Genomic DNA, 25458 nt, shown 5'->3' with positions numbered 1-25458 from the left:
GCGAACGCCTCTGCCTCAAATGGCCAGAACGATATTTTGCACTTTGCCTTTCCTGATTGCATGGTCCCGCCCGACCTGCTTGATCCCCGGAAACTCCCAGAGGTACTATTTTGATACACCCTGGGACTAGAACCGCAATGAGTCTCGTCAAGGACCACCCCCCTCTACCTCGCCACTACGTTCTTCAAGTTCCTGTGGCGATGCCGGGTGGGCCTGGTGGACCTGCATGATATACAGAATCCGAAACGTGGCTGATAGCCTCTCGCGAGGCACAAAGCCTTGAAAGGACGGAGATCTGTCAGGAGGATCGATCGGAGTTGCCCCAGTCGTTCTCTTCATCATGAGTGAGCTTCAAAGTGCAGAAACGGACTCGACGACTCAACGCCTCCGGCCCCCAATTCAAACGCATGACAGTCAATCATGATACTGTGCGGCGCGCCACTGAAAGCCATACCTGTCTCGCCTTGGAGATGATAAATCTGGTCAGCGTAGGCCAGGATACCATGGAAATGAATCTTTGACCTTGATTGGCTGAGGAACGTCTCGTCGACCTCGTGTGAGTCTGACTGCACGCCGGATATCTCGGTGAAGTCTGCCCTCATTCTTGCCATATGTGCTGGTCCTGGCACAAAACCCCCCCTTCACTATCCTCCTCTTCTGTCTTGTCACTTTCGCTACCTATCTTGTGACGACCCTCGTGACCGTTTTCTGGTTCAACCAATGATAATACCAACCTTGATTGAAAGATTAGACTGCTCGGCCCGGAGCATTCCGCTCCTGTATGGGTGGTTGGGGAGCAATCTAGGACCCCGAAACATTTGTTCCTGATTCCTACGTAGCATAGATGCAGCTCTGGTCTGATTTTAGTAATATCGACATATGTAATGACAAATCTTGGGGTTGAGAGGATCCGTAGATATTGCCAGATGGCCAAGTAGGTTCAGAGACCGGAGTTTGCGGGAAGTTGGCCAAACTGTGCAGAAAGGTGTTGTGCATATTGGCGTTGATAAGTCGAAACTCTTTGGAAAGCCGTCGAGCACAGCCAAGGTTGAATTCGTGTGAGGTTTCCATGATGCAACGTCACAAAGATCTCATACAACCTGCTCATTCGGCGTTTTGTGATTACCGAAACCACTTAATCTGTGAGCAAGCAGTTCTCCCAGCCGATACATGTGAAGGTCCACCTGCGGTTGGCTTCTCATGAACGTTCAAAGGACTCCTTGAGACTCGAACGATGCCTTTCATAGCTGTCTTGTTTATTTGCTGATGGAAATAGCAAGCCGTAGTTTTGGTGAACGATCTTGTCCGAAAGAGCCTCTTGATTGTTGGGTTGTAGCGCATATTTGACGGAACTCAGGAGGTTACTGCAAGTGGCATGGCAATAACTATCTCCCAAATAAAATAATGTCGTGTACTCCGGATTCACTCCCCAAATGGTGTTGGACACGCGTCTGCAATACTCTCCACAGAGTGTCGGAATGGGCCCAATTGAACCCCGGAAGTCGTCGTTATACCTTATGTAAAAGATTCACAATGTAGATCGGCGTCAATGATTCTCCCTCAAGCTTCAAGGTATCATTGCCGCCTATAACTTTGCTTTCAAGGTGCTCGTTAGATGCAGGGGTCTTAAAGTGCGATTGATTACTGTTGATCTCGAGAACCAGCGAGTTAGAGCCTGTTTACAAGACCGCTGGTCCGTTGGAAATAGTTATGTTTGTTGATCTTCAAGAAAGTTTAGTCGAACGGAGTGACCAAGCCAATTGTAGTAGGTGAGATGAATTCTCGGGTCCATTCAGAGTGACATCTCGACGCCGTATGAGTCTTTCGCAGAGGTTCACGGACTTTTCCAATGACAACAAACTCCTAAGACGCTATGAAGACATTTGTCGCGGTCAGCACTCGCACGAGACCGTATGGTGACATGACGATCTGTTTCCAGTTGGTGCCAATTGATAAATCAGAGGTGTCTTGGCTCAAAGCCTTGGCTTTGGTTCCGAGTGATGTAAAGAGTCGGTAAAATAGAGGATGCAGGATGCTCGACTTGGAGGTCAGAACATCATCAGTTTGTGCAGAGCGGCAGAGGCTAGGCTGGCTGAGATGAGCTCACTTGAACCAAGGAAGAGCCGATATAGGACGTGATGATATTCAAACCAGTCCCGTCTGGGCCTTGGCAGTTGCCATGACAATGGATATTCTCCTTTCAGACTTGGAACCACTGTGAGCGACCTCGTGTTGGGGAGAAGCACGTGCTCGGGAAACGTCTGGAAACTACCGCGTCGATAACACTGAGGGGCAGCAATGTTTCAGTTCCCGCTATCAATGTATGCACGGCCTGTACAGATATTGGTCCATTTCGTGTCTACAATGATTTCAACGGCGGGAGGTAAGGGAACAATTGTGGTCGAATCAGGTGCTCTCAGAATTGGTTGATCGCGATTCTCGTAGGAGGATGGCGAAGACGAAGGCTTTGGCGGTCTGCTGCTTCTTGGTATGATGTTCAGGAACATATCTCAAGCTTCATTGCCCAGCTTGAATATTGAATGTCTCTGAGCCGTACAGGACCGTCTTCGCTTCCTCCAGCGCTTCACTGCAGACATAGCTGGCGATGGCTGAACTGGCTGCCCAGCCAATTAGCTGGGAGAGCAATAGATGGTAGCATTAACTCGCTTCGAAACGGAGGCTATTGTGGCACCAGCGGGCCAGAAGATTCTCCTGCGCGCGTAAATAAAGGTAACAACAGCTGGCAGATAGTCCAGCATGCCAAGGCTGTATTGGTCAAGTTTCCAAGTCCGGGATTTTGAACAAAACGTATTGAACTGTCATGTTGACCGCCAACCTTGTGACATCTACTGAAAGGTCCAGTAGCGGGTTATTTCGATATCCATTCTTGTGCGCTGATTCTCTGTGAGAAGTATCAACTTGTCAGCAGCTGTCACATTTCTTGATGTGGAAATTGTTTGATAGAAGACCAAGAAGACCAGACAACTTCGGTCATACAGATGGAAATGCATCGACAGTACCTCGTACTCCTTCGTTCGATTGAGGAAGTGTTTGTGGTGTTTGCCACATGCATTTCACTGCAGTTGACTGCCCTCCAGCCCAAGAGCTACGTCTGGGCACAGATGTTGGAAAGCATCTTGACCATCTCATAGCTACCGGTGATTGGCATAAGAGGCAGCTCAGCTGGTAGCCTTGTAGCTGTTGAGTTCGAGTTTGGCTCAGAGAAGGCGCATGGAATCTCGGAATAAAGCCGCAGCGTGGTTTGTTTGCGTTCCAGCGGCTGTCCGCAGCGTTCCCGTTGGTTGGGAAAGAGCCGGTGCAACGGCGCCGACCTTGTAAACGTTGAACTTTAGCATTTCAAGGTACATCGACGAGCGTACGCTTTAGAGGCACGATTCATACCTGCCTACCTACCTCCTAGATTTGAACAGAAAATTGAATAACCAAATGGCGACGTACGGACAGTGGATCTGGGGCGGCAATGTACTCATCAAGGGCACGGTTCGAGACTGCTCCTTTATTTGAACCCAAGACATATATATATGCATTGCTCAAGGAATGCAAATATCGAATGATGAGTCCTCCAGGGCCGGCAGAATCGCATTCATACTCTTACCACGTTCACTGAGTAGTTTTCTAGGTAGCTAGCTGTGACCCCGCCAGAGATGAGATGAACTTCATGGCACCACCGCAGTGTTACAGCCCAAACGTCACTTCCCCGCAAACTCGTGGCACCAGACAGGCTCTCAATTCTGGGAAACAAAAGATGGCCGATCTGCTTGGTCCATCGAATTAATTATCCTGCCTCGCATGTGAAAACCGTGTATCTGCCGAGTCAAGATGAATATGACGCTAATTCAATGATTATTCAATATGGCTTCACTGCTACCTGGGCATTTGGGTCATGTACGTGGGCAGCATCCAATACGTCGACTCACTTATCGCGACCCACCGTGATATCTACTTAAGGTACCCTAGTGCCTGGCAACTCATCCATCCTCTTGCGATGACTGACCCCGCGTTCTTCTCTGGCAACCGACAACAGAAATTCGTTCCGTAGGTAAGCATCAAGGGATGTATTCAGCGTCGGGATGAGTAAATTGATCGATAGTCTGTACATTGGCTCTGATTGTTCAGTTACCACTGGACATTATGTCAGAATCTGATCTGGTGATCTACTCAAGTATTGTAATACCCGCTGGTCAGTTGCGGCACTATCACAAGTCGTTCGTCGTCACCTGAGCAGCAGACGCGACCTCGATAAGGGAACCGACCGACCGACCACCCGCCTATTTGCCCCTCCTTCCCATCCCGGCCAACGTGGTCATGGTCCGCTGGCGAAAGACCGTTTTCCCTCTCTTGCGTCTCAGTAATCTTTGATGACTTTTTGTTTTTGTTTTGCTTCATTTTATTGACTCATTTACTGTCATTGTCGCCCTGCTTCATGTTCATGCCGACAGACCAAACTGACTCGCAGCGGCGCTTCCAACATCGCAAGCACGATTAGCAGCCTTTGTTACCTTGGCTACAATCATCAGCTGGACCTGCATAAGGACTCTGAGGGTCAACTAGCTTGCCTTTTTTTTTTTTTTTTTTTTTTTTTTTTTTTTTAGAGCTACCCAACCCCACCATCCAAAGTCGGTCTACACGTCGCGTTTCCCTGAGGCGGACGTGGCTAAAATCAGTTGCATCATTCCAGGCCCGGCGCTTCCCATCATCGACGACGAGTCGGAATTGACTGCCTAGCACCACCTGGCCTCATTCCAGAACTGGTTTTGTTGGCCCCAATACAGGACAAACTGTCTGCTCAGCTTCAACTGCGAATTGCCATCTGTTCTGTTTTGAGCCGCTCTCTATTCCTCGAGTCTCTTGTCTCTCGTACAGACGCAAACCCCTCGAAAGCTACATTCTTGACGAGCTACATTAGTCAAAAGGGAACCTTGCAGACAGCCCACACCAGGCGTTCTGCACATCGCATACTTCTTTTCATATTTCTCTCGCAAACGAGTCCGCGCATTGTCGCAAAGATCCATTAGAAATTTTTTTTTGGGTTTCTCAACATCAGAACACAGACAAGATGGCAACCTTTTTCGAGGAGATGTGGAACTCTATTTTCACCCCGGGCACCACGCCCACCCTTCTGCTTGCGACCAACGTCACCTTTGCCGCCTTGCAGGTGGTCCTGTTTGGCCTACTCCTTGCGACATACAGCATCCACTTTGTGATCTTGTCATTCATCAGTGGAGGACTGTGGGGTGCCATCAACTGGTTTGCGACCGAGCTGAAGAAGGAGCAGGCCAAGGAAGCTGAGAGAAAGGCGCAAGAAGAGGCAATGGCAAGACAGAATGCTGATGACAGTGACGACACAGAGGTGGAGCCGGTACAATCCAAGTCAAAGCCATCAATCGCTCCCGTCACGGCCAGCAAAGAGGTGGAAGTGATTGAGCCGCAAGGCGAGCTGAAGCAAAGACTGGATGCTGCGCCTGGCTACAAGTCGGGCGTGAGCACCGAGGATGAATGGGAGAAGGTTTCCGAGAACGAGATGGACAAGGACAAATGATGACATCTCAAAGCATAAGCTGTGTGGCTCTACCACATTCATGTCGGGATGGATAGGCATGCACCACTCTCTTTTTCCGCCAGACCATGGTGGGTTGCTTTCATATGATGTTTTTGATACCACTATAGCATGAGAGCTTTCAGAGCGATGTTTCCCAACATGTATGCATGACCATGAACATTGTCCTTTTGTAAATAAATATTGCCAGGCATAGGAGATACTGGCATTAAACATGCATATAAGCAATTTAAATTATCTTGAATTGTTGCACGTACGAACAAATTCCGTCCGTTGATGCCTTGCATATTGAAAGGTACAATGGGGTCACGTGATACGCTCCAAGCTCTCAGTGCGCCACGAAATTTACAAGGCTGAAGCTCCTACCTGGACCGCGCCCATCCCATCTACTGAGCGAAACAGCAGTCGTACCGCGATACTTTGCCTTGCAAATCCACATCCCGACAAACTGCAAGGTCAACCAAGATGAAGCTCGTCAGGTAAGCTGTTCATTTATCTTTGCACTACGTGTGCTAAAACTGCGAATATCTCGTCCAATTCAAGGCCGGTCTAGCTAACGATGCACTCTCACCAGATTCTTAATGAAATGCGCCAATGAGACGGTGACCATTGAACTCAAGAATGGTTTGTCACGATTTCCGATTACCACTTCCTTCCTTCAGTGCCCAAGCTTCTCCTCCCACGTATCCATATCCTGCGAACGGCGAGCCATTTCCCCCCGCAGCAAAAACAAGGAAACCAAGGAAACATGAAAGCTAATCTGAGCTATGTGCGTTTGTCGTGAAAACAGGCACCATCATCCACGGCACCATCACTTCGGTCTCGCCACAGATGAACACGGCGCTGCGGACCGTCAAGATGACGCCGCGCGGTCAGGACCCCATCCCGCTCGACACCATGAACATTCGCGGCTCCACGATTCGCTACTTTATCCTGCCCGACTCGCTGCCGCTCGACACCCTCCTCATTGACGACTCGGTCAAGCCCAAGAACAAGGCTCGCAAGGAGGTTGCGGACCGCGGCGGACGCGGCGGCCCCAGAGGCGGTCGGGGCAGGGGTCGTGGTGGTGGTATGCGCGGCGGCCGCGGTCGGGGACGGTAAAGAAGAGGAAACTGCTCAAAATGATGGGCTTTTTTCTTGAAGTTGTTGGCCGGTGGACTGGTCTCCACGTGTCCAAGACAAAAACACGTTTCTGCGCTCCATTTGAGAAGAGTTTTGGACATGACGAACCTCCCGAAAAGATGAGAAACCTCACACGACCAGGAAAGGGGTGAAGGAATCATGTCCGAGTCAAACCATGATCTGGCATGGGGCCAAAAGAGATGATCCCCGACAACATTTGGAGAAGGACGAGGATGGACTTATTCAAGAATTTGCGTACGGCGTTCATAAAGGCAAAAGGTGTCGAGTCTCAATACGATTGATTTTTTCTCCTTCCCGCGAAATCAACCGGGCAGCTAGCTGGTATGGGCTCTATTTCCATCAAGACAGATGATGATAATGGTGTGTCAAGCCATGAGATGTTTGTTCAGCTCATTAACATGAGAGCCAAGGGCCAGCATAGAGAAATAAGAGTTCACCGCATGGGCAGAGGTCATACAGCCATGTCAAAATCATCAAACACATGAAACGCGTAATAAGTCTTGTTTTCATTTGGATCATTTCGAAAACCCGCTCATTGTTCCCTCCAAATCCTAATAATCTGCAACTTTTCCCACCCGGCCTTCTTGCCGCTGGTCCCTACAGTCTCAACCAACCACTCTGGGCCAAACTCCCTGATCCGCTGCTTGACTTCCTCGGGCCGATTCTGCGCGCACAGCAAGACATAGGCGCACCCCCTCGGCGACAGGATCTCGCCCAGCCCGTCAATCAGCCGGTCCGTCGTCTCCATGCCGTCCCGGCCGCCGGCGTAGGAGAGCGCCAGCAGGTACGAGTCGTGGTCAAAGCTGGTCTTGGCCCGATCTGTCTCGGCGTCGGCGGCGCTGGGCTGTCGCGGCAGCTCGTCCGTCGGGACGTACGGCGGATTAAAGATGAGCACATCGACACAGCGCGTCCGCAGCGGCGCCGCGAGGTCGCCTTGCACGGCGTCGAGAAACACGCCAGCAGTAGTGGCGGTGACCCCGTCATGACCATTGGCCGCCGCCGCCGCCCTGTGCGCCGTGGCGCCCGTCGCAGTGCAAGCGTGCCGGTTCACGTCGACGGCCGCCGTCAGCACATGCCGCGTGCCAAAGATGGTGTCGGCGTGCGCGTTGACAAAGCCAATGACGACGCCCGAGCCGGGTCCAATCTCCACCACCAACGGGGCCGGAGGTGGCTGCTGCGGCGACGATCCCGCCGCGGCGCCGCCATTGCCGAATCGGGACCGGAGGAAGGCGGTCTCCGTGTCCGAGGAGAGTGTGTCTAGGAGCAGGAACGAGTCCTCGGCCGGCTCGTAGATGCGCTCATAGTCCACATGCGACGTGTCTGGCGTGGGAAGCATGGAGGCAAAACACAAGGGGACTCGAGTGACTTTGAATGATTGATGGGAGACACCGTGATCGTGGTCTGACTTGTATTCGCTTTGCCTTGAGCTTCAAAAGAAGAATACCGAGCTACAAGTGTGGAGATTTTTTTCCCTTTGCGCCAAAAGATGGGGTTAGGGCACGTGATGAATGTTTGAGCTTGTCATGATGAAGCATCAGTAAATTATTCCAAGGAAAAGCAGCATTTGGTGTCGATATCGCAGTGTCTCTAGCAACTATTTCGTCAACGCTCATTGTTGCTATAGAGATTGCGGCGTTTGCTTTCTTCCCGGATAACGTCCCCGGCACAAATGAATTGGGCATGTTTGTTTGACCTTGGCCCGCATGAGCTCAATCGTTGAAGTATTTTGGTTTGACGATTTTTCCATAATGGCAAAAACATTTTGAGTCTCTTTTGCACCCGCGGACGCGGACACTCGTGTTGCGAATCGCAGAATTGATTTTTTCTTGATTTGACTGTCCAGATTCCTACAGCACTTGCCCTCGAAAAGATTTGTTCTTGACTCGATGCCTTTTTCTTCTGCTGCTCCTCGTTTGCTTCCTTCTCCCTCTCACTCCCTCTCTTTCTCTCTCGCCTCGTCGCCGTAGGTCATTCATTTTACAGTATGACACACTCGCAGCCAGGCTCATGCTTACAAGGCCCTTCGCCCACCTTGTACTTGTTCTTGACATGCATGATCATGCGGAACCGGTGCTTGTCATAGCATCCGGCGCCCGAGCAGGCCGGACAGGCTGTCTGCGTCTTGGCCAGAGGGCTAGGGCTGCGCGCAATGCCATCGCCAAAGGTATCGCAGCTGTTGAAACCCTGGCCGGGCCAGCAGGGCTGCGAGATCTCGAGCCAGTGATGGCCGCAGTTGCGCGAGACGTAGTGTATTGTGTAGCACATTTCTTCTTCTTCTTCTTCTTTGGCTTTGCTTCGGTGCTCTGTGATTTTTGGTTCTGTGGGTGTTGCTTTGCTCAACTTTGGCTGAGCTCGTTGAGTGATTGCTATGCGCGCGCTCCTTGTAGTAAGGTGATTTATGCGGTCTTGACTGGGTACTGATCGTGAATCAAGCGTTTCTTGTGGCGAGTTCAGAACGTGGCTCGTAGTTGTGATCAACGTAATCTTGTTTGATTCGGCAAAGGAAGGAACAATCCAGGCTGCACACAAGCTCCAGCAGTTTGTCAGCGAGGTATCTCCTTTGCGCTTGGAGAATCCGGTAATCTTCTCAGACAAATTTCCATGTTGCCCTTAAGTTTTGTGGCGGATATCGGAGAGTTATCTAGTATCGTTTGACTGGTTTTGTATGATCGCGGAAAGCAAAGCAAAGCATCTTCATGTTCCATGCTTGAAAAGTCCATGAGCTGTTTACCGAAAGGACTCATTCGGGAACAGCCATACTGGTCTGCCCAGTAGAAATACTCGATGGAGACAACCAGACCATTTCACCATACATCTAGTGTGTATGACTACAGCTGAAGAAACAGGACAACTATAGAAAGTTGTTTTTCTACATGCCAAATTCCTGCCTAGGCTTATTACAAGCAAATAGATCGGACTCCAAGAAGCAGAATTACCGGAAGATGACATTTTCTACGGCAAGACGTTCATATAATACACTGCTTTGGCTTGTTTGTTTTGTCTCAGCAGCTCGTTTTGCTTGATATTTCTTTTTCTAGCTTATTACTATATGAGACACGTAATCAATTCTCTTACTCGACCAATATCAAACGTGGTGTTTCGAGCCATGGTTGTAAAGTGACAAGATAGCCATACTCTATAGAGATAGATGCAACATATAACTTACAAGCAAGGTCCGACTAACCAAGTCATACACACATATTCTCTCCCTCTCCCGCTGAATCCTCACCAACACATCAACAGACATAACGGGAGTAGTGTGCAGTTTTTTCGGAACCCGGTTCGCTCGCAAGACGTTGCCCTTTCGAACCCGAACAATCAAATACCTGCAGAAAAGCCGATGGCCCAATATGGGTAGGACAAATGTAGGTTCTTCTGACGGCATGTGTCACCCAGCCCTCCCAGAGAAATATGCTCTTCTGCCGCACACGTATCTGCTCACCCGTGGGAGTTCAGAGAGCTTGGATATGGACATCGAGGGTCTACGGGCAACTCTAGCCGCAGCTAAAGACTAATGTTACTCTTCATCCAATAGACGCGTCGAGAGGGTGCCAAAGAAAAGTGACAGGAATGCCTCCCCCAAAAAGGAAACAATCGACATCCGCTTATGGACGTGTGTTTCTGTCTTGGGAGGTTTTCTCCAACTCTACATGTCCGCCAGACATTCGAGAAGAGTTCCAGCGACGGGAAACGATCAACAGCCTTTTCTTCGCCTAGACGGCGAATAAGGTTCGGCTACAAAACAACAAAAAAAAAAAAAAAAACGTTGTCCGGGAATGGTCTTATTCCCTGACCTCTCTGACAAGAAGAGTCACTGATCAACAGAATAAATCCACCATGTTTGTGACTAAAGAAAACCAACACAAGAAACGTCCTTGTTCAAATGTGCTTGCCCAAGGGCCCCAAAACCCATACGAGGGTGTCCCTGACGATCAGTCGCGTGCAGCTTCAGCCGCACTCTGCTTTCCCTCCCCAGGTCCTGCCAGAAGACGTAAATCTTTTGCCAGAGAAGAGCATAGTTTCCCGGCACGTAACGGACTAGACAGCCTGTTCCACTGCCCTGGAACGGTGATCATCGTTTTTTCCCAAGAGAGGATTAAAAAGGTGCAAGCTTGTTGAACAAAAGACTGTACTGTAAGAACTCTCGACACTCAGGACTGTTCCCCCCCTTTCTTTCTCTCCGTTACTACTGAACCCTCATCGAGTTACTGTGTACCAAACTCGGGCTACCCGTAAAAAAAAAAAAAAAAAAAAAAAAAGAACAATGATGTGATATCTTTCAAACTGGGTAATCTCGCAAGCGGTCAGGGAAAAGAACTTCCCACAGTAAGCAGAAGTACTGATCAAAACACATCCCACCACCACCACCACCACCACCACCACAGCCCCCTTTCCTTCAAAGCCAGGCAACAGAGGGTTTCGGTCGAGACGCCAAAGTCCCCAATAACCCCGGATGGGCTGCTTGCATTGGTTTCGTTACCCACAGCAAAAACGATTAGACCGCATGAAGAAGGGGACATTTGGAAGGGAAGGGGGGCCCCAAATCCCAGTCCAAAGTCAGCAGCCCTTTTTTTTTTTCTGTCCTTATTCATTTTGGATCAATCAGATGCCGTGGGCGATCAGGTACAAGAGTGACTTTTTGTTAGGTGGCCGGATAGTCAAGAGCCCACGAGATACCAGTGTGACATTTTTGGCGGACTTGCCTAAAGCCGAGACGAGAACAAACAACAAGAAGCAGCTCGCGGCTTTCCCAAAAATTTCTCCACTCTGCACGTGTGAAAGAGCTTCATTCAGTGGGTTTACTGTGTAGTACATAGGAGTAGAGAGAGAGATTGGGGGGAGGGGAGGGAGGCGGTACGCGATCTCGCACAAAGGTACTTGGAGTGAATTGTAGCAGCCATCAAGAGAGGAATGCAACTATACCGACGTGGTTACGATCGGCAATTGTAGACAGGGAGGCAGGTGAGTTTTGAAGCGGGCATGGTCCCTGGTCCGTGTGTATAGAGACTTTTTTACCTACCTTGCCTACGTACTACTGCCTTTGTATGTATGTGCGTATATGTGTGTGTAATCTGTACAGTCGTTGAACCTATTGCAACGGCCCCCCTCCAACCAACTGTCAAGTCGAGTGCCGGGTCACCACCAAAGAAAAAAATCGAGAGGCGGTGAGTTTATTGCCTTGAATCCTTTTGTCTTGCGGACAGACTCGTGACAAGAATGGCTCTCGCTCCAAAGGAAGAGGACGTACGGCATCCACGGATGGGGCACTCTCTCTTGTCGTGTATATCGCGCATTAGCAGTGGCAGCATGTGGTTGGTCACTGGCTGGCTAGGGGGGGGGTTAGATGCTGGGTTCAAGCACTTCTTCATCAGGCTGTCATTTGACGAGGAAGTTGGGCGCGCGCATTAGAGGTGGCAAAAACTGTCTTGACGGCATCTTGTGTGTGTATGTAAATGCTCTAATCTTTCTTTCGCGGTGTGAGTTATGGGCGGACGAGGGCAATTCTCCAATCAAGCAGAGGATGGGAGAAGATATTTGTGGGGAAAGTGACAGAGAAAGAGAATGCCATGCTTGCCATGTCACGGCTTGGGGGGGTTTGTGGTGGGTTGCTACACTAGAGTTTTCTCTTTTCCCTTACGAGTTGCATTGCAGTAGTAAGAGACAAGCAGATGGGTAGAAAACAGCAAATGTGACTGACGGTAGAGTGAAAAGCTCGAGAGCTACATGAGCTATCCCAGCTCCAAATGGACCCTGACTGCAGATGCAGAGCAGATGAGTAGCTAGGTATGTAGGTAGTGCATACATGAACAGGGAAGCGGATGTCGACAACGACTCGCGCGCGCCCATGGCAAGCATGGAGGCAGTGCGGTACGCGTACAGTGTGAATCTGATGATTGATGAATTGGGGAGCTTTCCTTTTGAAATGCTAGGTAGGCAGATTGATCGCTGATTGATTGATTGATTGATTGATTGATTGATTGATTGCTTGGGGTTTGTGAGGGGTATAGTAAATGGTATATGGAATTAATAGTGGCAATCAATCTGGTTTCAGAGGTAGGTAGGTTACTCTCTCCCCCCCAAGCCCGTCTGTAACGCCGACGCGGACAGGCCAGTTGAAATTCCCATATGCTGACGGGATGGCATTTGGGTGCAAAGCCCATATCTGCGATTGGCTTTGCTGGTAGGCTGAAGACACTTAATGAGAAACCGGTTTTCTCAATGCTACTCAACCCTTTCTCTCCTCTCTGGTGGCGGGCAGGCATATCAAGCCATGCGACGCCGTCATATGCGCCCAGGGTCCTTTTGCGGCATGATCGTATGTACAGAGTAGATGGATGATTGGAACTGACGAGCAGTGCTTTTTCCTCTTTCCCTGACGACGAATCACCTTGTTGGGCACGTCACCGACTCGAGTCAATGTGAATTATACTAGGCTGGCAAAATCTAGAGTATGGACATTTCAGACCAAGAGAACCTGAAATTAACGGAGCTATGGAGCATTGCATAGCCTCCTTAAGCGCTGCAAAAATACAATGGCACCCAAAGAAAAGAGATGATAATGATGGCCGTTTTGTAAATTAGGACATGACATGCTGCGTGGAATGGTTGTCAGCCAAAGGAGGGGAAAGGCTTGGAGGTGCATGAGACACACTGTAGGTCCTCGGCGTTCAACGTTCGGAGTCCGATTCCGCCAGCCATTGGAAGAGAGAGTGACGAGCAACAGAGCAGAATTGCAGCAGACAGAGCGAGTGTATACTCAAATGGTGTGTATCGTACAGTATGAATTTGAACTTCTTGCCGTGCCTACCCCCCTAACCCCAGGCTCAATGCCTAAACAGGGTGCGGTCAACTGCTGTAGAAAAGCATGTTGACAAATTCCGCCCGCGGGACTGCCTACACAGTACATACTATGTAGTGTGCGTGTGCAGTCCCCTGATGGGCAGACAGACACAGACAAACAAACGGAATAGTGGACAGCTGACAGCTTCCCCGGGCCCTGGGCAATGCCAGATAGGACAGGCCTCCCTGCATGTTGTTTTGTTCGGTCAGCAGAAGAAGTCGAGGTACATGGTAATTGTAAAGGGCTTGATCAGGCCTAAAAGGAAATCCAGGGATCGTGCATACGGTCCAATCCCGGCATCAGAAGAAGTGGGTACTCAAGTGACTGTGTACTTTCAAGGGTTCGACAGCACCCCTGCTTTGGGTCCACTAGGCTTGCCTTCCCAGTGACCAATAGGAGTCTCTCCATGGTGGAGTTATGAGAACATGCCTGCAAGCTTGAATGCAGAATGACGTCGATTTCATACTCACACTCGATCGCAACTCTCCCAGCATCGCATTGATCGTATCAAAAAATCCACCAGCAAAGAGGAGACAGTCTTTTGCTCATGCTGCTGCTGCTCGACCAGCCGGCAGTCCAAGCAACTTGAGGGTTATTTCATTTGGCGCATAGAGTAGGTAGACAGCTTGATCCACTGCCATGCTTCTTATCGTACTTTCTTTGCCTTGGAAAGTGAAATGAGAGAAGCGAAATTCAAAAGGATCTTCTGAGACCTTCAAAACGTCGGCTCCGCGTGGCTGAGGGTTTGCATTTCGCATCGCTCATAATATAGAGTCGCAGCAGATCGGACCTCTTGAAACCGTTTCAACCAAGCGACTAAATTATAAAGGGTACCAATATCAAATTCAGATGGCAAGGCATTGAAACTCTTTCAATACCTTCAACCGCCCGGGTTGTGACGCACAGAGCACTATGATAGCGTCATACCTTGCCAACCTTTATTTCGTCGGTCGGATTTGTTGTACAGGGTCAAAGTCAGCGGCCGCCGGGGATGAAATGCCCATGTCCATTCAAACGTCCCCCCATGATATCCTCCCAAATCAATTCAATCCAATCCCAGTCCACCAAGAGGATATGATTACCGTGAACGTGTGCGCCCCCGCGCCCAAGCAACCTAGCAACACAAGGAGGCAGCTCTTGTGCTCTGCTGTAACCCATCACGGGATGCCGTGGCGCCCAGGCTGATGCAACTTAATTACGAATACTTCATATGGGATACCCTCACATAAACAGCCTTACCATAGGTATATCCATCGGGTCTTTGACGATGCTTGATGTGTGGCAAAACAAGACTGCCACAGTCGTCACCGGACTGCTTCCATCCCGCCGTTTCAAACGCAAGGGAACATGGGAAAATGTATCCATACTGTGGATTTTGGATTTTGGGTGGTAATGTTTACCAAACCCAGCCAGAATAGGGTAACGAGCCAATTGCCATGGCTAATCCTGTGACGCGGTTTCGAGTTCTTTTTTTTCTCCTCCTCTGCGCGTTTACGTCTTGTCCCAATCATGTGTGTACAAAAAACCTTCAAGTATTGGAGGGTCCCCCTGTCCCGTCAAAACTTTCGATGACCACACCCCGGGCCATGCGTCAGAGAGGGAGGACCCTGAAGATCTCGGGAGCGCCATAAAAGAAACACCAGAGCAGAAATCCATACGTACATTTGCAAGCGGTGGAAAAGCACGAACCATTTCCTTTTTTCCCTACCCCATAAACACGGTATGTATATACTACACAGTAGAGTTGAAAGTCACTCCAAAATCACAGTCTCCTTCTTTTTCCCACTCCCATATCCCTGGTCAGCTACCCGCATTTTGGTGGGCTTTTTTTTCTTGTTTTTTATCGTGGTGGGTTTGAGGGAAATAAAGAACAGTTTAAAGTAAAATAACACACAGGAAACTTACGAATCCCATACAAGCGCCCAATTGAAACCACACCCAATTACATGGTGTCGTGTTTTATTTTATTTTTGCGCGCCGCAAAGCGACGTCATTGCAATACCCTTTCTTCCTTTTTCAGTCTTCCTTGGGGGTGGATGGGGTCCTGCCGTGTCGTCATCGGGATCGGGCTGTGTTCCCGTTTCTAAAACGGGGGTTGGGCAGGTTGGTTCACTCTCCTTGGCTTTTGGGAAGCGGGAGCCGGATAGAAGGTGGAACAAAGGAAAAAGAAGGAGGAGAAGGATGAAGAAGGAAACATGGTGACATGCAAGATTCCTGGGATTGGTCTGAAAAATCCCGTCCCGTTTCAACGAGGATTTTTCTTTACAAACTGGATATAGATGCATGTCAGATTGACAGCAACAGCTGTCATCCTTACCTTGGGTAAGAGAATTGCGAGAGAGAGAGAAGAATCGAAGGAAGGCCAAATAAGCTTTTTGACCAAGAGCGACAATCATTAACGGTTCTGGTCCTACTTCTCTCCCCCATGAATAAGAAAATCCAAAACGGTTTTTTGCCAAAGAACTGGAGCGCACCGGTATGCTGGATAAGGTACTCCTACCCTTGTATTGTGTACAGAGTAGTTCTTTTTTTTTTTTTTTTTTTTTTTTTTGGCTTAATGGGGAGGAGGTGGAATGAGGGATGTGGTAATGTAAATGGGGACACCGTACTTTACTGTACACAGGCAATGGATTGTCTTATCAGATCATCTCACACAAGGCCAAAAAAGCGCTTTGGATTTATGTGGTGCCAGAAACACAAGTGCCGACATTTTTCATCTCTTCTTTTCTTCTGACATGAAAAGCACCGACCCGCGACCGCACCGCGCCGCACGCACAATTGGGGCAGTTGAAAGTCTTACACAGTATAATCCTTCGCCCTGGGGTGGCTCCACCCCGCTCCGCCTGCAGGTTTTCTCCTTGTATTCATCTGCGGGTGCATGTATACTGCAGACTGCAGCACCTCGGGGGCTATTCCGCCATGTTTAGACGGTCATCCCTTGATCGGAGGACCCGATGCTTTCGAGAACCACAGTCCCATTGAGGAGAGAGAGGAGAATGGGGACAGGGTGAGAAGAAGAAAAGGGGTGGATAAAGAGTCTTGAGCATTTTTCTATTGGTTTTCTCACCTTCTGTAGACGCGCGTATATACTCGATGATGACGAGCTTTTACAGCTCTCCTAGCTTTTGGTAAAGGGCAGTTTCAGGGATCATGATAGGCAGCAGTTTTATACGGATTGGGGGATGGGTTTTACCAGAAACACGCCGACATGGATGCCCAAGAACACTGCCACCTCCGTTTCTGTACAGTAGGTAACATGGAATTTAAACATGACTATTTCGCTATCCATTTTCCCCCAATGGTACTACTTACACGTACCTTCTTATCAAGAGAGAAACAAGAACCCTGAGGGCCATGTGTTGCGCTGGGCTTTCCACTCGTAAAAGCCAATCAATACCATTGATGGTCGCAAGCGCAAGTAGACAAAGTACCTCGCCTCCAGCTAGGCCCCCTCGCCTTTCTGGCTTCACGGAGCCTTCTCCAGAGTATCCCGTTGGCTGGTGGGTTAGTCACGTGCTAGCAGGGAAGAGCAAGAAACCGGGGGTGCCAGGGTTCTCTCTTGTCTCTCTCCCTCTTTTCCTAGTCTCGGTCTCACATGTTTCGTTGGTAATGATTACTGTATTGGGCATGACATTGGAACCGATGAGAGAGAGAAAGGGTGTCAAGGTTGCGATGCGAAGGAGAGAGAGCCGATGATGGGATGGGGGTCAGTGAGTTACAGTAGCAGCCTGCATTACTAGTCAGGCTAGTAGCGTCAAGGATTCTTTTCCGTGAACCAATAGGTACGCTTCCGCGACTCAAGACATTGGCTTATACCTTTGAAGAAACCGAAAAAAGGCCATGACACTCAAAGACACTGGGCCGCTATCTTCACGCGCGAACAACAACCAAAAAGTGCTAAACGCCCCCTCCCCTCCTCCCCTTGTCTTTGCCTCCCCCGGGGAAGGAATCAAGAGGTAGGGCAAGGGAAGGCAAAAAAAAAAAAAAAGTCACACTGCCACGCTTGCTTGATTCAAGCAACTGAACATCAAAATAAGTTGCGATACGGTTGGTCAGCCCTTCATGATTAGGGCCCCCTGCCCACCACTCACCCCCAATCCTTGACGCCGTTTGGCGCAGAGTTCGTCTTATGGCTTAAAAAACTGCGGAATGAGAGACTCCTTGTAGACAGAGAGAAACAGTTATAATGCGGCATGAGCCGGATGAGTAAGAAGCTGGAAAATCACCACCAGCGGGGGAGCGATGATACTTTCTCATCTAGTCCAAAGAACGAGGCAATCTGTTACGGTACCACTCGCTATAGGTACGAAAAAGGCCATGGTGTGAGGAGTAGTTTGTGCATGTCATTCGCACTTTGCGAATGCCCAACTAACAGACCACGTGCAACAGCGTCTTCGGTAGTGGTAGAATGGAGAAAGCGTCCCCCAGCTATTACAATTGCGAATCCGCAACATGCGCGCGCAACTTTTTTCTGTGTACGTAGTAGTGTATGGGGAAGGGACGGACCTGCTGGTAACCCAACGCAGTGTGTTAGGTCTTTGTGTGTATGAAAGCCCCAGGGTTTTCGCATACGCTTACCGCTATAGTAGAGAGAAACAAGAGAAAGAGAAAGTATAACATCCACAATTGCATATGCTATATACCAAGTATGGAATAGCCTGGATACGATGATGGAAGAGAGCTTGAGCACCTGTAGGGAGGGTGGGAGAATACTTAGTACGTACAGAACATGAAACACGCTCACCTTGGGTTTTCCACAGGGCGGAGCCGGGGGCGGTTCCTCTGCTTCTTAGCGGGGACCCCTATTTGTGTGTGGTGTACTTTTCCTCCATCTATCTCCATTGTTCAAGGTGTGTGACTCGGGTGTATAATTCTTGTGAGTTTCTTACTATCATCACTACTTTGTATTGACGATCTATTTCCGTTTCGGTCCGAAGTGCTTCCCAATATCGGGTTTGGCTTGGTTTGGCTGGTTACGTCTTCTTCTCTTTCGTCGTTTTTTCCTTCTTTCTCTTTTTGCTGCCCAATTGGTTCCCTTTCATCATGTTACAATACATACAGCTGAGCTGAGCCCTGCTGACTGCGCATATGTGGCATACTATGGGACAGGTTTAGAAAAGTTCGTGCACCCTGTAGGCGCCTTATCGTATTGGAAGCGCTGGCTGGTGTGTACTATGTAGTGTTTTTCGCCCCCTTCAGTGGGTTTGGTATACTCTGGCATTGCCCCGTGTCCAGTGTCCAATGCTAGTCTGTTGTCTTAGTCCTAGGTAATGTAGCAGATGGATGGATGTTGGTTGCAATTTGAGATGACCCTAAGCACGCTACGGAATTGTTATTGCTACTGCCATAGTCGCCAACCCCGCGCTGTCCCATCTCCAGATGGTTCGTCCATATCTGTACATGTGATTGGGTAGAAAGAACCGCTCTTGCGCAAAGCGAGGTTCGGTTCGAACCCGGCCCCGTCTTCAGAGGTAGGGATGATTATGCCGATCCCATATATGAGCCGTGTACAGTAAACAGCTTGTCCATTGAGCGCCGAGCAAGTGTTCATGATCGACAGGCTTTTGCAATACTGGGTGAACAGGTGATGTGAACAAGCGAAGGACGGTTTCAAGATCTTTCTCTTCCATTAAATTACAAGGCAGTAAGCGAGTGTAAGCTTTCCCTATCACGCGACCGCCGTCTTTTCCAGATCCGTCTTCTTGCGAGCGAGAAAAGTGCTCTGCCCTTACAACAGGGTATATGCAACGCAACATACGTGCAGCTAATTGTACAGTGATCATCATTCCAATCCTTTCCTCTTCCTCTGCTCTGTGCGAACGCCTTTACCCATGAGAGTTGCAGCATGTCCATGTTCGCTCCAGTAGTAGTAGTGTGACCGTCGAAAATAATAAACGAAAGCAAAACATACCCCATCTCCACCAGCACACCCCAGGCTGGTGACGACCCTAAAAGTTTCCCCATGAAAAAAAAAATCCCTTGAACGCCGTACGAGGGGTATCGAATTGAGATACAACCAATCCTCGAAATATGTGTGAACCCCATGACCCAAATATCCGCGAGCGAGAGACGTGAAAAAGTGCGTCCCCAGGAAACGAATCCGCTCGACACCATATCTATAAGCACCGACGCTACCCTTGGCGCTCTTCATGAAATTGCCGTGAAGATCCACACTTTTGGTGGTGGAAAAAAATAAATGACATTGCGGCTAGGTGCGACGCATCATGATTGATTCATGAAGCGATCGTAACCGCATCCCAAGTGGAAAACTTTTTTTGGAGTTCTTCCATGCTTGCCTTGTCTAAATGGTGTTTTGAGGCAAAGCGGTGTAACTTTCGAGGTATCGATGCAGGTGTAAATGGTAAAAACACGTGGGAAACAAAAACCAATACATGTCGTGGAGTAAAGGCCAGTCAGCTCTCAGGTGAATTGACCTAGTCCGACTCGTCGTGGTGATCCTCGGAGCCAGCATCCGACTTGGCGTCGTTCTTGTGAACTTTTCTATGTCTTCGCAGGTTGGACACAACGGAGAAATGTCTTCCGCAGCCTTCGACCTCGCACGAGAAAGCTGAGGTGGGGTGTTAGTACAAATAGGACTAGCGCAGATATCCGAGCAATCAACCACTTACGCTTCTCACCAGTGTGGCTATACATGTGTGTTTGCAAAGAGCTAGGTCTGGTGAAGCGCTTGTCGCAAACCTTGCACTTGTGCTTCTTTTGCGTGCTCGACGACACCTTTGAGCTGAACTGGCCCATCATCGACTGGGGCGCCGGTGGCGGCTGGGTCATCAAGTTGTTCGGCCGGGGCAGGGTCCTCGAGGTGACCGATTCAATGTCGGAGCCCGCGGTGGAGTAATCGCTAACGGACGAGTCGATGGATCCTCCGTAGTAGCTGCCGCTACCATAGTTGCTGGCCGAGGAGATGGAAGAGCTGGTCGAGTGTGCCGAAGGGAAGCCATACGAGTCTGCGGATCCCCGTCCCCGGTTGGCAGGTGGGTAGATGGCCCTGGGAGTCTCTTGGCTCATGGCGAGCATACCGTGTCCGGCGTCGAGAGCATCTGCGAAACTGCGGCGATCATCCTGTGGGATTCCTCTATGATTGAAGTCAACTACCGAGTTCCTGGAAGAGTGTAGGCCGTCGTCGGTACCAAAGTCGGACGAGGATACTGATGAAGGAACGGATGATTGGGAATACCTTCTGTGGTCGGCCTCCGGAGCCAAGGCAAAGGTGGACCGGACTGGTGCAGCAGCGTAACCAGGAAGACCGCCGTGGTCAAAGGATGGAGGCGAGGCGGCGTACGTCGAGTGTACTGAGGGTGCGCTCGTGGTGGCATATGCGGGCTCGCCGTAGGCGGCCGATGTTGTTTGCAAGCGGTTGAGGCTTAGAAGATCTTGTGGCATATTGAGTAAGTCTTGTTGTCCATAGACGTCGGCCATGAGAGTGCTACCTGCTGATGCTGCAGTCACCGGGATGCTGCCGAACGAAGCCATTGAGCTGCTCGGTGCGCTTGTCCTGCTTGGGTGCTGCTTTGCAAGAATATCGAGACCGCTGAGTGGCTGTTGATACATGCCCTGGCTGGGGTTGGGCGGCGACGAGGCCGAGGCCCACGGGTTGGAGAAGCTTGGGGTGTGGTAGGAAGACATGTGGTCAAAGTGCAAGGCGCCGTATCGTTGTGGTTGGTGATCCAATGTCATTGTCATCTTTGACGAAAAGAATGTGAAGGTATAGTAATAATAGGAAGTTGAGCTTCCTGGCCGGCCGTTGTAGGTACCGAGAGTATGGCAACAATGAGATAAAGTCCCCGGTTTGAACGTTGGTTTTTCTTGCTGATCAGCTGTAGAAGACCCGAAGAAGGAACAGAATAGTCGTGTCACAAGAAATAGTAGACGCAGACTGAACTTTGTTTGAAGATCCGATGGTAGAAGTGAATCCAAGTAGCGACTCGTGGAGGTGGGATCAGCGAGCCTTAAGTGTGTGTCTGGCAGGAGACTGGAGAGACTCATGCAACAGGGGTTTCGTATATAGATGGGATGAGTGGGAGGTACAAGGTGATGCCAGTCGGTACTTTGCTTTACCCCCAAACCATCTGAAGCTTATTATCGCTTGCTAGTCAGCGGGACAGGTGGAGACAAGGCCCTTGAGCACGCAGTACCCAGTGACGAATGTCGAGGAGAAGTGATCGACAGTTCAATATCCCGTACTGAGGAGCCAAGTCTCCAGGGTTGTGACAGTTATTTGGGAGGGTAGCGTTATGACCAGATCGAGCCGGGCTGAAATTTGGGAAAGACGGTGTCCAATTTGAACGGCAACGGTTTTAGCTGCTTGCTGGATGCTGGGCAGTGAAAGAGAGAGGCCCGTGGAGCAGTTCTTTTGGTGGCTCGCTTCAGGACCAAAGGGAGAAAGATCAGCAGTGGTCCCAGATCTGGGGGAAGCGTGACTTGGTTGGACGAGTCCCGGGACTAGGAGAATATAGCAACGAGGCGACGGTGCTTCCGTGCAACTGATGAATATGTAGTGGAGAGGGTATATAGATGGGGCGGGCAAGGACACTCTTTTTGTTTTTGATTGTGAATAATGTCTCTATTACCCGGGGTAGTCGTCGTTGCAGTTATGTTTTATGTTTTGGGTATTTTCTTCTTCTTGTTGTTGTATGTTTTACAAATATTTGGAAGAGGTTGTAAAAGAATGCCGCTGGAGGGACGAGGAGGCAGGTCAGGCTTTACAAGAATTCCACGCGGGCAACCTATGATGCTGCTGGGCTTGAGTGCCAAGTAGGTACGTAAACATGTAACTACGTAACTTTTGCTTTCTAGTCATAGTCTTGTCAACCCGCTTCTAGTGTAGGAAGGACATGACACCAACTAGGTAATGGGGGGGGAGGGCATCAGGGTCCTGGGTCTAACCTGAATAGCTTGGTTACCAGCATCCATTTCTGTCCAGTCAGCCAGAGACACCAACTAGCAACTGTGTAAAAGGGCCAAGAAGAGAGGGACAGGGATGAAGAAAAGAAAAAAACGAACCGGCGGACGAGGGAACAGGGGTACGTTCGACGGACGGACTGTGAACGATGTGGGATGCCACGCTGGATGCCGGATGCCAGTTAGTTGATACGCTGCACACACAGTTGAAGCACTCCATCTTGCAGTACGCAGTACGTACACAGATGAGCCAATTCGACAGAAAAAGACAAAACAAGAGAAGCCAACAGGGTATCTCTGAGTGGATTGCAGTGGTAGTGGTGTAGTGGATCTTTGGTGCAAAAAGTAGGGGTTGTCATTCAGAGCTAGCAGGGACGGAGAATTCCCCTGTCGCTCACTCAAATCACTGTGCTTCTCTCACTCTTTTTTTTTTCTTCATTTTTTTTTTAACCTCATTGAACCTTTTGAATCCACTCTCGATCACTGTGCATGCCATACCCTGTCACCTGGCGTCTGCGTCTCTTCTTTCCCCACCAGGCGGTGGACCCGATTTCTCTTAGTGAGATGGAGGGAGAGGGGGGCGATTGAGGAAAAAGGAAGGGAGGAAAGAGGAAGAAAAAAAAAAACAGTGCGCCTAAGGCTGCCGTTAGCGGACGCCACTGATGCGGGAGTCGAGGGTAGAGGAAAGTCTCTCATGCAGGGTCCGAAGGAGGAAAGGGCACCATGACCGTAGATTACGCCTGCGTACAAAGTACCGTTGGCGTTCTAGTGTCATTTCTTAATTTTTTTATTATTTTTTTAAACGTTGGTGGAATTTACTAGGAATTTGGTTAACCAGTTCTTGCCTTCCTTGTTTGAGCCGTCTGGGCTTGGAGCTGCGTTACCCAACCCACGGCCAGTGACGATCTCTGAAGTATCCATGAGCTTTTTCTTTTCTTTCTCGACTGTCGTGTATATATGCCAGATTATCACTCGTCCCCGTCAGAAAAGAACAAGCTACAATACCAATCCCACGCCGTGGTTTTGTTGCACGGTGCGCCTGCTGGTCGTCGGGATGGGGATAGGTGCTGCCCATGAGCAATGCCCCCCTTCAACTGGATCTTGTCCCCTCGACAGCTACGTCACGGGTGATACATGACGGGTCAGAATCCTTGTCTCAATGGAGCCCTGTCCGGTAGAGAGTAAGGGTGGGTACCGGCTAGTAGGCATAGCGTTGAGTAGAGGTACTTTTGAACAGCAGCAATTGCCAAAGTGCTCTGTGCTGAGCTTTTTGGGTCCTGACTTACCGTACCTTTTTAGGCCCAATTGCCCCAATTGCCCCAACTGCTAGGGCAGTTTGCTTGGGAACAGGAGCCCACTAGGTACCAGTCACCCACTCAAATGGCACAGTGGGAGAAAGGAACAATGGTAGAACATGTGACCACTAGCAATGGGCGGGCAGCCGCCCCAACTGTGAGGAGTTCTGCTCTGGGTAAGAAAGTGTAAAGTTCCCCGTAGGTTACCAACCTTCTGGTGTGTGTCCCAGGCTAAGGCACCGTCACCCAAGAAGGCTCCATGGAAGGCTACTAGCCAGCATCAGCAATCCAACATCTCTGAATGCCAGGGTTTGGCTTCCTGTATGATGCTTTCACGCACATGGAATCTATTTATTATCCAATCTGCAAATTCAAATGGCAACTATGACATGTATTGCCACTATTTTCTTAATATGGATAGTTTCTTCCTTGACGGATTAGTCGTCGCTTGACAAAGGCAAGGCCCGGAGGAGAAGAGGAGGCATGGACGAGGAACCATGGACCAGCAGTTTGCTTGATTTTACATTATGTGAGGCTGCTATGTGATGGCATGCACGCAGATGGATTCTGCAAATATGATATTACTTTCATGTCATGCATGTGCCTGCGGACCCTGTTGAAGAAATGATGTAGATTAAAGTGTATGTCTGTAGGACACGAGAATGATTGTTGTTGCTCTGATTGTCGACATCATACAGGATGTTGAACCCAGACAGATTGAGTGTAATGTAGCCAGTCAATTAAAACCAAATTCCGTCAATATATGTATGTGGTAGTATTCACGGTAGCGGTATGTAGGTAATGTATACCTCACGTAGCAAACCCCAAGTAATGGCGCATCAACCACCCCCCAAAATGCTAAACAGTACGAGAACGGACAAGGCGTTGGGGAAGGACACCGAACGTTGCATATGACGACGAAATCCACGCAGCCCGCATAGATATACCTACCTATTGAGCCGCTCATCGTCCTTCTTGTTGCGGTGCCACTTCCGGGAAATATGTTGCTGTTTGCAACATAAACAGTCTGACGTAGTTGTTGCTGCGCTGATTTGGAAATGCATTCTCCAATATCATATGTCGTATTTTCTCCCACTCTTCTACACAGATTGAAAGATCTTGGAGCACATGAAATATGACCGGTCCTTGAGGTATTGGGCTGAGACTTTATTGTACCGCCTCTGACTAAAACCCTGTCCTGAGTCTGGAAACCCTTTCCTTTTTTTTTTTTTTTTTTTCCAATTGAAGACCAAGCAAGCCCTCTCTTCAAACATGAAAACATTGTTGCAATTCAAAAATCCAAACAGAGTGTGTGCTTGATGATAGCGGACTCCAAGTGACGTCGCCGGGCGCCTAGGAACGTCTAGGTAATGAATGTATGCAATCGCAGCTTCACCGGTGAGTTGGACAATACATTTTATCACATTCAATTGGAAAGCGCACCGCTTCATACCTAGATAGGTGCTTGATGTTTCGTCATAGCGCACCTTGGCGGAAAGGTTATGGATTGCGAACTAGATTGTGTGGGAAGACCGGTAGTCCGGCGACTCTTTTTGTTTTTCCCACCCTCGCACTCCGCCCTCGTCGCTGAACTGTCGAGCGACGAGGACGACGTTGTTGCAGGAAGTGGCGCCGGCTGGCTTACGAGCCGGGGAGACCTCTACCGCAAAAAGGTCAAACTA

General features: G+C 49.5%; 5 protein-coding genes across 5 annotated transcripts; 2 read left to right on the top strand and 3 right to left on the bottom strand.

The window, feature by feature from the left end:
- Positions 1 to 5077: 5077 nt before the first annotated feature.
- PFICI_02021 (uncharacterized protein) lies at positions 5078 to 5560 on the top strand (the record flags this gene model as incomplete). The annotated part of the gene is made up of 1 exon (XM_007830602.1): positions 5078 to 5560. One exon carries the CDS (start codon positions 5078 to 5080, stop codon positions 5558 to 5560), a length of 483 nt encoding a protein of 160 aa, XP_007828793.1.
- An 849-nt stretch (positions 5561 to 6409) lies between these two features.
- On the top strand, positions 6410 to 6679 carry PFICI_02020 (uncharacterized protein; the record flags this gene model as incomplete). The annotated part of the gene is made up of 1 exon (XM_007830601.1): positions 6410 to 6679. The coding sequence occupies one exon, from the start codon at positions 6410 to 6412 to the stop codon at positions 6677 to 6679; it is 270 nt and encodes an 89-aa protein (XP_007828792.1).
- A 574-nt stretch (positions 6680 to 7253) lies between these two features.
- Positions 7254 to 8057, bottom strand: PFICI_02019 (uncharacterized protein; the record flags this gene model as incomplete). The annotated part of the gene is made up of 1 exon (XM_007830600.1): positions 7254 to 8057. One exon carries the CDS (start codon positions 8055 to 8057, stop codon positions 7254 to 7256), a length of 804 nt encoding a protein of 267 aa, XP_007828791.1.
- Positions 8058 to 8698: 641 nt separating this feature from the next.
- On the bottom strand, positions 8699 to 8986 carry PFICI_02018 (uncharacterized protein; the record flags this gene model as incomplete). Its single annotated transcript, XM_007830599.1, has 1 exon — positions 8699 to 8986. One exon carries the CDS (start codon positions 8984 to 8986, stop codon positions 8699 to 8701), a length of 288 nt encoding a protein of 95 aa, XP_007828790.1.
- Positions 8987 to 19996: 11010 nt separating this feature from the next.
- On the bottom strand, positions 19997 to 21263 carry PFICI_02017 (uncharacterized protein; the record flags this gene model as incomplete). The annotated part of the gene is made up of 2 exons (XM_007830598.1): positions 19997 to 20130; positions 20192 to 21263. 2 exons carry the CDS (start codon positions 21261 to 21263, stop codon positions 19997 to 19999), a joined length of 1206 nt encoding a protein of 401 aa, XP_007828789.1.
- Positions 21264 to 25458: the final 4195 nt, after the last annotated feature.

Source organism: Pestalotiopsis fici (genome assembly GCF_000516985.1).
Source record: "Pestalotiopsis fici W106-1 unplaced genomic scaffold PFICI_Scf_1, whole genome shotgun sequence".
Classification (NCBI taxonomy): domain Eukaryota; kingdom Fungi; phylum Ascomycota; class Sordariomycetes; order Amphisphaeriales; family Sporocadaceae; genus Pestalotiopsis; species Pestalotiopsis fici.
The sequence above is the reverse complement of the archived record's forward strand: the minus strand, read 5'-3'. Positions and strand labels throughout refer to the sequence as shown.